The 14,813-nt window shown below is 34.4% G+C and overlaps 1 protein-coding gene and 1 long non-coding RNA gene across 2 annotated transcripts in view; one reads left to right on the top strand and one right to left on the bottom strand.

Moving 5' to 3' along the window:
- The window catches only part of LOC149780913 (coiled-coil domain-containing protein 102A-like), a 45,206-nt gene extending 31,084 nt beyond the window's left edge, over positions 1–14,122 (bottom strand). Inside the window, exons 1-5 of the mRNA XM_089938009.1 lie at positions 14,084–14,122; positions 12,475–12,589; positions 10,422–11,385; positions 6,953–7,061; positions 772–888 (exon numbers count right to left, since the gene is read on the bottom strand). Of these exons, the coding sequence (XP_089794135.1) occupies positions 772–888; positions 6,953–7,061; positions 10,422–11,176 (981 nt within the window). The 5' untranslated portion in view covers positions 11,177–11,385; positions 12,475–12,589; positions 14,084–14,122. The remainder of the gene's footprint in view (positions 1–771; positions 889–6,952; positions 7,062–10,421; positions 11,386–12,474; positions 12,590–14,083) is intronic.
- Positions 3,279–6,219, top strand: LOC149780914 (uncharacterized). The gene is made up of 3 exons (XR_016414917.1): positions 3,279–3,505; positions 4,828–4,878; positions 5,228–6,219. It is a non-coding gene; the product is annotated as an uncharacterized LOC149780914 (long non-coding RNA).
- Positions 14,123–14,813: the final 691 nt, after the last annotated feature.

Below are 14,813 nucleotides of genomic sequence, written 5' to 3'. Positions count from 1 at the left end.
GGTCATGGACTAACACTTCTTGATGCTAGTTTTATAATGGATACAAACATGATCATGGACTAACACTTCTTGATGCTAGTTTTATATTGGATACAATAAGCATGGTCATAGAATAACACTGTGATGCTAGTTTTATAATCATCATGGATATACGTAAAAACATATGTTTTATATACAACGTTCGGATTCATTAAGAAATGGTATCATATTTCCACATTCCTTTTGCCATGCATTTGAATATCCTATACAATCACAAAGATTTAATTTGAAATATCTAATTACAATATGTCTATTTACATGCATATGAAAGAGTACACTCTCTGTCCACTCATTCTCTTGAAGGACACTAAGTGGACAGGTGGACAGAATATTCAGGTCCACGAAGGACACTATCTCCCCCACCAATGGAGTTTAATGAATAGCTAGGTGGATGCCTTTGCAGGACCTGAGTGGATAGACTTCTTTCTTGTTCATAGATGAGTGGGAAAGGTTAAGGCCACTATGACTGTACTGTCTATACCCTTCAAGAGCCATTGAGGTGAATGGTAGCTACCATAGAAAGAGTACCATATCAGATTAGCAAATGCCTCTGGTTCTGCTCTATTACTGGTAAGCTCATCATTTAACCACACATATGGATCCATCAAAATGGCTTAATTTAATTCTATCATTGTTATCTAATTTAGCTCATTTTATTTTAACTCACAAATTATGAAAATTAAACTGCATCAAATCAACTTTACATGAAAAACTGAGAACAGAATTCTCTACCTCTCTTCGTAGGTCTCCAAGCCTTCTGTCCATTGTAGATCTGTTTGAGGACTCTTCCTCCAAATCTGCTGCCATTCTGTCTAAAGCTACCTTGTGATCCTCTTTCAATTTGATTATCTAAAGGAAAAAAAATGTTACTTAATGTATGTTGAAAATAGATGCAATGCTTTAGTATGCTCTACCTGTAAAAATAATATCTAAAGAGTGTAATTTTCATTCCAAATATGTTACTAAGAACTGTATGAGAATTCTTACAACAAAAGTTTACTTTTAATCCCCCCAAAAAGAAGGGTTCATCTTTGTAGTCTTTTTGTCCCACCGTATCCAAATGGACGTTTTCATCTACAAAATAGCTAAGAATTATGGGATTATGTGTTTCATGGTAAATTCTTCCAGTGTCAGCACAACACCTAAAACTCATGTGGGAGCACACTCGAAAGATACATGTACCATATAATGGGTATTATTGCGCAGAGGTCTCGCTAGGATTTTAAAACTAGGAGTCTAGGACTCCCATTTTGGTAAAAACAGAAGTCCCACCATTAAACTTTGCAGTCCCTTCTTTCCTACAGAATCTGATAGACGTGAATGCATCCATTTTTAGATGGAGAGGTTTTCGTAATGCAATCACTCACTTTAATATAGCTTCATTAGAACAGCGCATTGACAGGATTGCAAATTTATGGTTTATTTATTTGTCTACACACTTGTAGCAATTTTAGGCAAGGTTAAATAGTATCTGATTTGCTGTTTTTTCCCTGTATTTTCGCAAATACGTGTTAAGTCAGGAAATAGCTTAGACTTAAAGTGCATCTCGCGAATTCCACAACATAGCATTGTCCCATAAGTTTTTGACCTATATAATTTGCATTTTAAAGTTAAATCTTTAATAAAATAATACCAAGGCTTTGCTTTCAATGATTTGTATATTTTTCTGAAAATATTTGCCCAATGATTTACGAAAACAGACAATATAATAAACTGGTACATCCCAGACTTAGCGAAATCCATCATTATTTCCTGTTAGGCCTACTGGTTCACGTACAGTTTCAAACTAATTTTACGATGAAATAGTGTACAAGAGGCAGTTAATAAATATCCAGATTACAGATTCTGATCTTAAAACATATGTTTGTATGTTTTATCATCAAAGGATATCATGCAGGAAATTGATAGTTGCTACCTTACTCAAAAAAGGGTTAATGATCAATCAGCTATCAAAACATATGCTTGTGAATAGACAAGAGTTTGTCAACATAATTTATATCAAAACTAGGCCTAGCTACTGATGTCTTGATGAATACATTTCAGTACAACACTTGAACTAACAGGACTAAGGCAAGGGGCATTTTAAAAAAAAGTATGGTCAGTCAATGTGCCTTTTAAATAATCACAGGGCGAAATCATTTTCACTTTCCTAACAGAAGACAGCAAAGTTCACATTTTTAGGCGACTTAGTTACCCAATTCGCCTGGTAGCATGACCCTTGGCCATCCCCAAAAAACTATGAAAATTAGAAGAACTATTGGTTGCCACTGAGTTTAATTTCTACATTCTTTATAACACAGACAAAGCTCTTGTTCGTCCATCAGAGTGAGACTGAATTTTGTCAATTCAAGTTAAGGACTTATTCAAAACACTAAGCTAGGCATCACACACTTTCTTACACTTAGCTACTGTCCCATCCGAACTATCAGTTCTGTTGTTTAACCCCAAAATACTTGTCCAAATTTACGAATGGCATTTTGTCCAAGTCTCAACATGTCTTGATTCTTAGGTCTCATGCACTGCTTATTCCACTACATTCGGAAATGAACACAGTAACGAAAGCTAAAGTTGTTTATTTCATGTACTTTTATAAATGACCACATGTACATCTCTGGGTCTTTCTGCCTCTGAATTCAATCACTGTAAATATCAGTACATTTCCCACGGCTGCCAGTCAAAGCCTTTGAACTTGCCACCCAGCTATTGCATCATGTTCTTTTTAATGTACTCTTATAATGGCAACACATATGTACATCAAGGAGTCTTTCAGTCACTGAATTCTGTCATTGTAAATATCAGCAGAGCTAACTGATCAACACATTTTCCCACACAGCAGGTGGCTGAAGCAGGGCTGGCAAGTCTTTGACTTTTGCTGCACACCTATTACATGCATACGGAGGACTCCCGCCTTAGTGATCTTCTGCATCCCAGATCAAAAACTGGCATCCAAATACACTTAATTAAGCGTTTCCGAGACCTCTGATTGCAGAATGATATATATATTAACATTTGCATATATTAACACAGGTTTTTACTTGGACACTGAATCCATAAAATATTGACATGATTTTTACAGAAATTTTATTAAAAATATTAGAACAAATAAAACATAATTAAGTTGATGGCATGCCACTTCATATCCTCTTACTTTCCATCTATGTCACTTGGGGTAATGACCTAACTAATTGAATACTTTTTTCCCCAATTGTACCAAATATTTTATAGCTGATCATTTTATGGGAAAAAAAGTGTGTGTGTGTGTGATTTGGATTTTTAACATAGCTTTAACAATTTTTCAGTCATATCGCTATGATGTCTGCAGTGTGGCATTTTATAGTGATGTCTAGCACTGGGACATCATGCCTCAGACATGTAGCATGATGTCCCACCCAATCACATCATCCTGACACCAGCCTGACCAGTCCTAACACTAACCTCTTAATGCTGAGTGCCAAGCGAGGCAGCTGTAAGTACCATTTTTTAAAGTTTTTGGTATGCCTCGGCCAGGCATCAAACCCACAACCTCCTGCATCCGAGGCAGACACTCTAACCACTAGGCCAGGAAAAAGTATATGTTTAAGATCTTTTTAACTATATATCATGCATATACACAGCAGGTTAAAGTTCTGTTTAAGGTTTTGGTTATATATCATTGCTGGAGCTGTACATTTAAATTCCCATCTATGTACTATTGAGCTGCATTTTCTGGGTTGTTTTTGTTAGTTTTCAATACAACTTTTGCTTACATTTATTACAATCTATAGTGAAAAATATATATATTTGCTCTCTATCAAGTCCAAGTTTTTAAGTCTTTTTTGTCATCCTGAGGCCAACTTTTGATTTGGTTTCAGAGGGAAAAAAATCTTTGTATGATCAACAATAAAGATCAATGGGTATCCTGTATTAACCATATATGCCTCCCCATCTGCCTATCTTTTCTCTCCATTAAACCTGGGTTGAGTTTTGCATTACCAAAGAAAATTGTTTGTTTTGTGGGGTTTTTCCCAAATATTTTTAACAAAGCATTAACAAACAGAAAAACTTAAATTTGATTTATTTGTTATTGGTTATCACAAGGATCTGATCATTACATATAGTTTTACAATATACAGTATATGTACTATGTACAATAACATAATGAATATATTATTTAAAGGTAAATTGTAAATTCCCATGTAGGGTATGCAATAAAGCATTTAAAAAGTTCTTCTACTCCAGTCACATTATCCTGACACCAGGCTGGCCAGTCCTAACACTATCTTGTTAATGCTGAGCACCAAGTGAGGCAGTTGCTAGTATCATTTTTATAAGTCTTTGGCATGACATGGCTGTCAATTTGTTAATCAACTGTCAGTGCCTAATGATTATTTTGATCAAAAGACTAGTTACATATTTTGACACTTCTCTTTGATATACATTACTCAGCACAGTGTAAATCCATTATATTATAAATCCTTACGTGGAATAACAGCATTTTATTGAATACCATATTTAGAAAAATGTTGCCAACATTTTGTGTCTCATTCTGTTTGTCAGATGAATATGAATGTCACAGAATTGCATAACTTCTTTTATTTATTAAATACATGTACTCGGGTTTCATTTTTTGTGTACAATGATACCCGAGGGCGATTTATGTATATTGTGTTGTATTTCGAAATAGTGAGTTCGGTTCATCCTATTCCGCACGTGCGAATTACTCTTGATGGGAAGAAACGAATGCCTTCAGTGCACAGATTATATCTGTGTATAAATACCTCACCATAGGTAAAACTCTTTACATTACAGATAGTCAGTCACCAGTCTACTTTAAGGACTTGCACATCTTCAGCTGTAAAGGTAAGTAAGTTTATTAATTTCTTGTATATAAGATATAAATATTGTACTACCACGTTTATTTATGTATGTTTGTTATGTACCTTGGGTTTTATGCAGTATAATGCACATATTTCTATTCTTCTTCGTGACTTAGCAAGGGATTTATATTAGTAATATAAAGCTACATTTTTAAGAAATGTTTAGTACAATAGGACTCTTATCAAGCAGGGTTAGGTTTATTTCTGAACCTGTTGTTTTGTAATTATTGTGCCGATAATGTAATCTGTATAACTTACTGTGCATAACGTCATTATGTTTTACCTTACATGCAGCTGTCATGTATAGAACACGGTATTGGGTATATTTTCAGCTGTCCAGAGTGTCTGGAGTGTCTAGAGTGGCCAGTGTGGTTGGAGTAGTTGGACTGATTGGAGTGACCCGAGCATTCAAAGTTATCGGAGTGATTGGGGTCAACGTGGTGCAAGCTGTAAAGCCAACCACAGGAAATAACTGTAACAGCTGTGAAACTGAACTGTAGCAGCCGTGGAGCTGACATAAAGTTTGCTGATGACGGAGTGTATCTCCTTACATATAATCTTTTAGCCATGGCCTAACTTTGGGGTTCGTAAAACCCATTGTATCTTCGGGACTGTAAAGATGATTTGTATATCTGTCCCTTTTTGTTTGCATAATTTCACTATTCTGAGTGAATTCATTTTACTACACGAGTAAAACTCTACATTGTTTACTAGTTGAGTAAACCGTATCCATCTCTTCATTGTGAAATCACTGTGAACCATTCACCCCATGACTTTGTATTTTGTAAAGTAATTTATTTGTATTTTTCATTATTAAGTCTGTGCATTCTTATGTTAATTAATCCAATATTTGGATTATATATAAGCACACATTATTCATAATTATTTGCCCATTCAAGTCATCCATTATTAAACATTGTATTTATATCATGGTCAAAAATGTTCTGTTGTGAATCTGGAAATCCCACCCGGTTATCTTGTTACAATGAACTTCCATGTTCATCATTATAAATCATCATTAAATCAGGTATGGATAAACTTTTGCTCTTGAGTGATTAAGATGTGTACTTTACAGATGGCAACTTTACGTAAGTTCTTTGCTGTCAAGCACAAGGCTGCAAATGAGCATTTTTCTCTCAAGACTGGTGAATGAAATTATTAGATGCATCAAGTTTTGATAAACGAAATAGAATGTCAAATGAGATTGAGAGATATGTGGAATGAATCATGGAACAGGCCATTCTCATGCGCTGAAAAACACTACAACAATGGAACATTATTTACTTTATGCATATGTTGACATGACCATGGAAGGAAAAATTAAATGGTAATCCAAAACACCAGATCCGAAACATAATGATTTTGACTCCAAATCTGATGTGCATAATTATTTTAAATTTGTTTTGTAAAAAGGGTATGCTGTATGATACATTGCTTTAAGATTAAGATTAAAATAGTCGAATGGAATATGTTTCTTCTTTCAGTGTCTTGGAAAATGTACTAAACTGAATTCAGAGATCTCGGAAATGCTTAATTATGCGTAAGTTCGAGAATGGTAAGGTACTGGCATTTACAATTGTTATAGTTGTACAATCATACAAGAAATAAATCACAATTACCAATTATTGACTGCATTACTACAACATATTTCATAATGAAAGAGAATTAGTAATCTGATGACATATAGATCAGTGACACAACAATACACACATAGTCTTTTAAGTTACTGTATGGAAAAAAGTACAATTATTGGGACTCCCAGGTTTAGGCTGGGAATACATTTTGTTCCAAGGAAGGAATACTGGACTGCAACTTTCAAAATCCAATAGAAAACCCTGATAATAGAACTAATATACCTTGAGGTCCATGGGCAGAAACATAAAGTGTACATAATATTTTCACTAAACTTCAACAATATTCACAAAATCTCCACCACCACCCCTTTTCTCACACTGAAATGGAAATTTCCCACAAGTTTCAGTTCTAAAAACAGACCCTAATGCAAGTATTTCTATACCCTTCACAAACATATAGACTATGAAAACTACTGTTATTACCTGAAGCATGGCTTCTTGTTTGGATACCTTCATCTCCTCATACTTTGATTTCATAGAGTGCAACTCAACCTGCAGTGTCTCTATTGCTTTCAATAGATTTGTTTTCTCACTAGAAAAATAAGACAGGTTGTGAATATCCAATCATTTTTGTTCAAAGTCATGTCTTTAAGAATATGTAAAAATTTAACCAAATACTGAAAGATTAGTTAATCAGAATGAACGGTCACATATTACAGAGTAATTTGCCAGTTTGTTTTTAAACAAATTTCACAGATAATGCTTTCTTGAAATGATTCTGAAAGTAATATGCAAAAAAGTAATATAACTAGAATACAATCAAGACTGTATATAACAATGTTTTCTGGACCTCAGCATTTAGCACAATAAAGCTGATATCACTATACTGCTGAGTTGCTTAATTTTAGTGCCACTCCAACCATTACCCAGACATACCTAATAGACCAAAATATGCTTACCATACATATCAATTAAGACTATGACATTATGTTTTAACTACAGAATGAACTTGTTAAATCCACATTAAAACATATGCACTAAAAAAATAATTAAAATGTGTAAAATAAATTCTACATTCCATTTTTTTCACGGAAAGTTCTACTGAAGTCAAAAGCACTTCCGTATAAAAGGGCCCAATTCTGTTCACTTTGTATTCAATTTATTCCCTTTCATCCCTGGCCCCAGGTGGCTGATGTCTAAGGTGCTTGCCTTTACCTTTACAGATCAATCACACATCTCACCTCAGTCTGAGTGATTTCGAGTCCTAGGCATGTGAGAAAACTTGCGGGTAGCTTCCCAGGTTATTCTTCCACCAAATATACTAGCCACAGTTACACTGGCTACTAAAAATACTGAAAATTGGCATTAAAACCAATGAAACCAAACAAGACTCTTTCATCCACTGATGTGAGTTTAGTTGTGTAAGGAAATTAGACAGCACTGGATTTATGTACTGCCATTAATTTCAATATCTGGATCCTTTCATTTTTCAGATATTTTATATTCAAAATTGAGTAATCATTTTCAAAAACTACATTAAATTTCCTGAAACCATGATATTTTTTAAAAGAATATGAAAAACATTCAAACTGGAATGTCAAGCAAAGACTGTTCTACCTGTAAAAAACAAAACCAATGATAACCATAATTTTGAAGTCATCACAAAATTTTCATGGAGAAATCATTCTACCTTGAATTTGTTGTAGTTCTAAGCTGTATCCCATCAGTGTGTAATGCTTAATAATTAGTAAAAGATAAAGACTATGGTCAGTTCTTCCTTCACAAAAAAATCATATTCATTTACAACCATCAACGTCATTTATGAAAGATAGAGAAATTGTAATTAATACAGGTAAAGAAAATGCAAAACAATAATAAAGTTTAAAACTTTATGATTGAACAGAAAAGTCTGTTTAATCCATGTGTGCATATGTTTTGTAGGCTGGCATGTGACAGACTAAAAGAAATAATAGTATGCAGACAGTCATAAAGGTGCATACCAGATCTTTATTAGTTATCCAATTTCTTTGACATTACGATGTTTACAACTGTCCACATGTTTAATCCTTAAGCTAGTAATCTTAATCCAAGAGTTGATTGACTAAAACAATAGTCACTGTGGGAAAGTTTTATGAAGTACACTAATAAAACCAAACTAATGTATTGCCAGCACTCTTGAATGATATAAAGAATTCCTTTAAATTTGAAAATTATACAAAATGATCAGTTTTTATTTTAGAAAGGTGGCACACTTATATACTGAAATATTATTATGTAACTGTTCTTTTTCAGCAAGCAGGGAAAATATATTGTAACCTATTTAACCCAGTCCACATCAGCTGGCATTGAATTTGCCAAACACATCAGTACAAACTATACATATTAATCTTCTGGACAAGATGTGTGGGGAAAAATGATCATTTTTTTTATCAGCATAGAGAATATGCAGATAGAGCAAAAATAATTGTTCTGTATGTCCCCCAGTTTAAATCCTGGGTGCATTTATGCTTCAGAAAAGCTTGCATCACATGACTCTATACAAATCAATATGGTGATAATCAAGAAAGCCACCTTTAATTGTGGCATTTTCTTTTGAAGTCAAAGCTCCTTTAATGATGTTCTTTTGGCTGCATCTCCAGGCTTCAATCACTTAAAACATTAGTATCAAGTGAGATTAGAAGTCATGGTTGACATGACAAATTTCATAGACACTGATGGATTAATCTAGATACAGGTTTGAATAGCTGTTGAATGCTTTGGCTTGGTGCTTGATGGTACAGTAATACAAGTAGGTTATTTAGTGTCATGGCAATTGTAGTTAAATTCCTTGCCCAAGGACACACCACAGTAGCCTATCCAAGGATATCTGATTGTAGGATTCAAACCTGCACCCTTTTAGTCGATAATGTGCAATCTAACCAATAAGCCACCATGACTCCTCAGCTCTGAATAGACGTTGATATAATGTATGCCATATACTCGCTTATAAGATGAGTCCAATTAAAATGTAAAGAACCAGATCTACCACCACACAATGCACAGGCCTATCTGGGACTATGCATTTTGTTAGGAGTAATCAGTAGAACAAATAACATAGACCTAATCTGCAGGACTGGTGCATTATGCTACAGGGCAGATCAGGATCTTTGTTGTTTGCAGTATGACTTGACTTATAAGCAAGTATATACACATTACTGCTAGTGTATACACATATGCACTGAGGTTATTGGTTACAGGAACATCTGTTTGTCAAATATGAAATTAAGAAGACAGTAACTGTTGCTTGAAATAACACAGTATTTTACAGAACCATCAAAATAAAGAGTTTAAAGTTTATTCAATATAGACAACATTTTGAAGAAAAAAAAGTAGTAGATCACTTAAATCTGACAATAATGAATTAAAAAATTAAGTACAGTCTAACCTCTTTTATTAGAAAATGATAAATATTTAAAAGATAAACACCATATATACTCATGTATAAGTTATTCATGTACACATCACGTCCTAGTGGAAACAACATAGATCCTGCTCTGCCCTGGCATAATGTGCCAACAGATCATAATCGGCGCCATTTGTTGATTGCTCTAAGCAAACTGCATAGCCCCAGATCTGCAGGTGCATTATGCGATAGCAGATCTGGGTCTGTGCAGTTTGCAGTTGGACTTGACTTATTAATGATACAGTAAAACCTGTCTTGGGAGACCACTGATATGAGAGACCACATGTCCTGAGAGACCAGGTTGTCCATTAACAGATTTAGAGATTATATAGTGTTATAACCTGATATGAGAAACCACCTGTCATGAGAAACCATTACGTTTTGGCAGAAGGTGTGGTCTTTCAAGATTAGTTCCAGTGTATATGGTAAAATAAATAAATATAACTCAGTCCTAAATAGTATGGGTTGTTTCTTCATGGCAGATAAACATTAGCATTAAAGACAACTTACTCTCGCTCTGCAATGATTGTCTTCTGTGATTCATCCAGTTTTAATTCTACCAAGGCAACTCTATCATCCATAAGACTTCCCTCTGAATCATCAATGGAGCATGAATCCTTTGAATATTCAGCTTCTTCCTGATTTGCTAAGCCAGGCTTTGGAGTTGTTTTGGGAGAACTCTTATTATCAATATCATATACACCAACCATAATCTGCCTGTCATCAATTTTCTTAACATTTTCATGAGTACTGGATGCCCGCTGAGCCAATTCAAAATCTTTGATGCTTGTATCAGTTTGGTTTTGAGAGGTAGTAGATGAAGGAACAAAGTTTAGCCCATTTTTAAGTTGACTGTTTTCTGTCAGTAGATCCTCCTTTTCTCTTTTTAAAGCAGTGCAATCATTAATGACTGAATCAAGCTTAGTACGCAGTTGTCTATTTTCATCTCTGGCCTTGTTTCTCTCATTGCGCACTTTACACCACTTTTCCCTCCAGTTGGCCGTACAATCTGACCACCATCGCATCGTCTTCTCCATTTGAGCTGCTCTAGCTCGTGCTTCCTCCAACTCTCGCAACCGAATCTCTTCTCGATCATCCCAATCATTGTCCATATTAGGGGCCTGAGCTATGGGAGTTTGAGTCTTTTCACGGCTTGGTGGCACAGGAGTTGGTGTTTTTGAAATAGGCGGAGAGGCAGTAACTGCTCTTAAATTAGACACGTCCCCCTTTGGTAGTGTGCCCTGTCCACTTTGTTTCTGATTCATGGCTTAATCTCAGAATTCCAGGTTCCGTCATACATTCAGTTGATCATATTCATGTCATGGTTCCTCATTTAGCCAGACTATCTTATTCTCAGAAGCCCATATTATTAAAGATATATTTCTATAATGTTGAAAGAAATAGTTTCTTTGAAGTTCAAGGAAACTAGTCCATATGTAATCTACATGAAACACGTTGCATTCTTCAAAAGTACCTGCAACAGACAAATTTTCAACTCATATTAATCACTTCCAAAAACACATCACCTGGCAGCTTTGCTCACTCATCTGGCTGACATTTGCCTAGTAGGCAAATGAAGAGCAGTTGAACAATAAATTTGGACCTGTAAGATGCCTTCTACAAGAATTTCTTCCTATACTACTGATTGTGGGCGTTATCACAAAAAAATTAATATAAGATTTCTATTGCTTTTATATCTTCATCCATATTTGATGGAACATCAATAACGTTTATCCATTAGTAATTGTGGTCATATGTTATGGCAGACTGGCATCATTCATATAAAACTAAAAGCCTTTAAAGCCTCGATGTTTTCTGGCAAATTTCATTAAATTCAGTAGCTTTTTTTATATAGCTTTCTTTCTTCTTCTATTTTTAGAAACAGCAGCAATATTTGACTGTGGGGCATTATATTTGTATAAATTGAAAGCCTTTCATGTCAGAATGCCTTTGGTCAAATTTTGTCACACATGTTGTTGTTTTTTAAAGGAACACCTTCAAAGGTATTTCCATTTTAGTAACTATAGCCACACTGGATGATAGATTGACTTCCAGTGAACAAATCTGAAAGGCCTTGACAGCAGTATGCTCCCTTTAAAATATGCAAATTTGTCAAGCAACTTCTGATAAGATGTAAATAACAATTATGAATATATGATGCACAATAGAAAAAGGACCATACCTCAAGCTCACCTGGCATTATGGCTTGGTGAATAAAAAATTGCAAATGCACATATTTCACTAAATGATTTTGGTCAATGGCTACAAACTTAAAGTGGAAATATATGAAACATGGTAAATTCAGATTTTAATGTAAACACTTGTTATAACATATCTCATTATTATTGATTCATATTAGAAAATAGGTAAAGCATAATAGTGAGCACAGCTGACTGGCTGTGATGCCATGCTAACTGACATCATGTTACTTATGCCCGTCTCAGAAGGTGCTGAAATCAAGATGTTGTGGTATGCAAGTTGCAACCAGAACACCCCTCTGCTTAATGAAACACTAATATAATTTGATTCATCATTATTATCAACAACTCTAACAACTACTCACCTTAAAAACTGGTGACATGTATACATTATAACAATCCTTGTCAAGCTGAATATTTTGAGCTGGCAAGCTCATGAACTACCCAAAGCAAAATTAGGACCCAAAACTTGGCAAATCTCTGAAATGTACAAATATTATGATTAAAATGTAGATAATAAATTAAAAAATATAAATCTGTATTATTGTTTGTCAAAAGTTGCTTTAAACAGTAAATATTCACATCATCAATTCAAAGCTGACTTTGATATTGACTACCAGTTAGAAATGACATAAGACAGATTAAAGAAATTGTGGTGAGTTATGTAAAAGGATGCAGTACTCATAAAAAGGTGCTAATAAATATAATGTGGCCTTTTTTAAAAGTCACATGCCCTGGGAATGTGTCTGAAACATCTTTTCTTTGAGCATTGGTAAGGACCAAAATTCGTTCATTATAGTAAGAGACTATTGTTTTCAATAAATGCCAGATTTGTTCTTGACCAACATGTCTTTATTCTGGACTTTATATATCTGACAGATATATAAAACAGTGGTGGGGAACAACTTGTTGGTCTGAACTTTTCTTCAGCAGGTTTCGAAAACTTAACTGGAAGATTCTACGTAATGAGAAGCTAGTTATATCATCTAAACATAAAATAATATTTAAATCCAAACAGAACCCTTTCAGTGAAAGGCACGCATGAAAAACTATTGTCAATTATAGTCTGACAATGCAAACCCGTTTGTTTGTACCCCCGTACTGATTGAAATAATGGAAACCTTTAATGTGATAAAAAGTGCAAGGAACTTAGTCAATTCATTCATTGATTTATAGTTTTTAACCTGATTGTTATTAGAGTGGCCCTAACACCGTCAACTTATGCGCGTTTCATGCTTAACGGAAGTTTTCAGTGTAATAAACGGACATGCTCGTATCCATTTCCAGTTTCTGGACATGTTCATTTCAGCAAAGGGGTGTATCATGACTAAAGTCGTCTGCTTCCGATATTTACAATGTCGAATCAAGCAAAGGAAAATAATGACAACTACAAATTTGCTTTTCCTGTGGATTTAACAAGCTATTTAATTTCAATGTTCATATATGCAAAGGGATATAATTCCAAACTCTCTATGTTATGTAATTTACGGAATTATCCGGCAGTTGACGAACATGATGAAGTACGTCATTATGTCGTCTCATGGAAATAAACTAGCCTACAGTGTACGCAATATGGCGCCGTGTTAGTATGGAAAGTCCGTTAAGCATGAAATGGTGCAGTGGATGCCAGCATTAGTGCCATTCTGGTCAATGTCAGGTTCGAAATTATAAATCAATGATTCAACTGACTTAGTTCTGTGCACTTTTTATCATATTAAACTTTCTCGTTTTTGAAATCGGTGGGGGGGGGTACAAACAAACGGGGATGAAGAGTCAGACTATAAATCAACATCGAAAATAAGTGACAAATAACAATGGTGATATTAGGAACTTAAATGTTTCTGTTGTCACACTTAGTCGCTTTCATTAACCAACTATTTGAAATAAGAAGTTCATTTTACATCGAACCTTTATCTTCTGTACAAATTTAATGATATTTCAAACTAAATTAACGTACAAATTTAAGATTATTACCATGAAGAATTGAACTGATGATCTCAATCATCATCAAACAACCGCTTGACGAGGGTACATTTATTTATCCGCGTACGCAGCCGAGACGTTAATATAGTGTTTGTGCATTGAACGTACGAAATAATTAGTCAGTCAGTCAATCAATCATATGCAAAATGAGAAACATGTATAATTCAAGTGAGGACGTTTGCATGATTGTGTGTATATGGAATAATAACAATGCTGCTGCGGATTATTATTATTATTGTTGTTGTTGTTGTTGTTGTTGTTAATATTATTATTATTATTATTGTTCTTCTTCTTCTTCTTATTATTATTATTATTAGTAGTAGTAGTAGTAATAGGCCTCACTTTCATAACCTCTTAATGGCATTTTGAGCTTTCTGTCGCGTTTTTCCATTGCATTAAATATTAAAGCATTACTTCATTTCCACGAATGCCCCTTTCTGTAGTAGGTCTGGCCTTAGTGTTATTCCTAGACAATAATACACGAATGTATCATAGAATAATGTCTGGGAGAGACAGTAGATTACCCGTTGTGCAAATGGCACATTGTCAGTATGTTTTGTAATAAAATAAACAGCTCCAATAGTTTGTTAAACCGAGATATTTATTTCGTTTATGACAATTTGGATAAAACTAAAATTGCTTCAACAGATATCATCACATAATTAAAACTAATTAAATTCCTATTTTAGCAATTAGAAGCACGAATACAATACATTATATA

This window comes from Sinohyriopsis cumingii, chromosome 16 (assembly GCF_028554795.1).
Source record: "Sinohyriopsis cumingii isolate HCF-2022 chromosome 16, ASM2855479v2, whole genome shotgun sequence".
Lineage (NCBI taxonomy): Eukaryota > Metazoa > Mollusca > Bivalvia > Unionida > Unionidae > Sinohyriopsis > Sinohyriopsis cumingii.
This window is presented reverse-complemented; position numbering and strand designations above follow the sequence as displayed.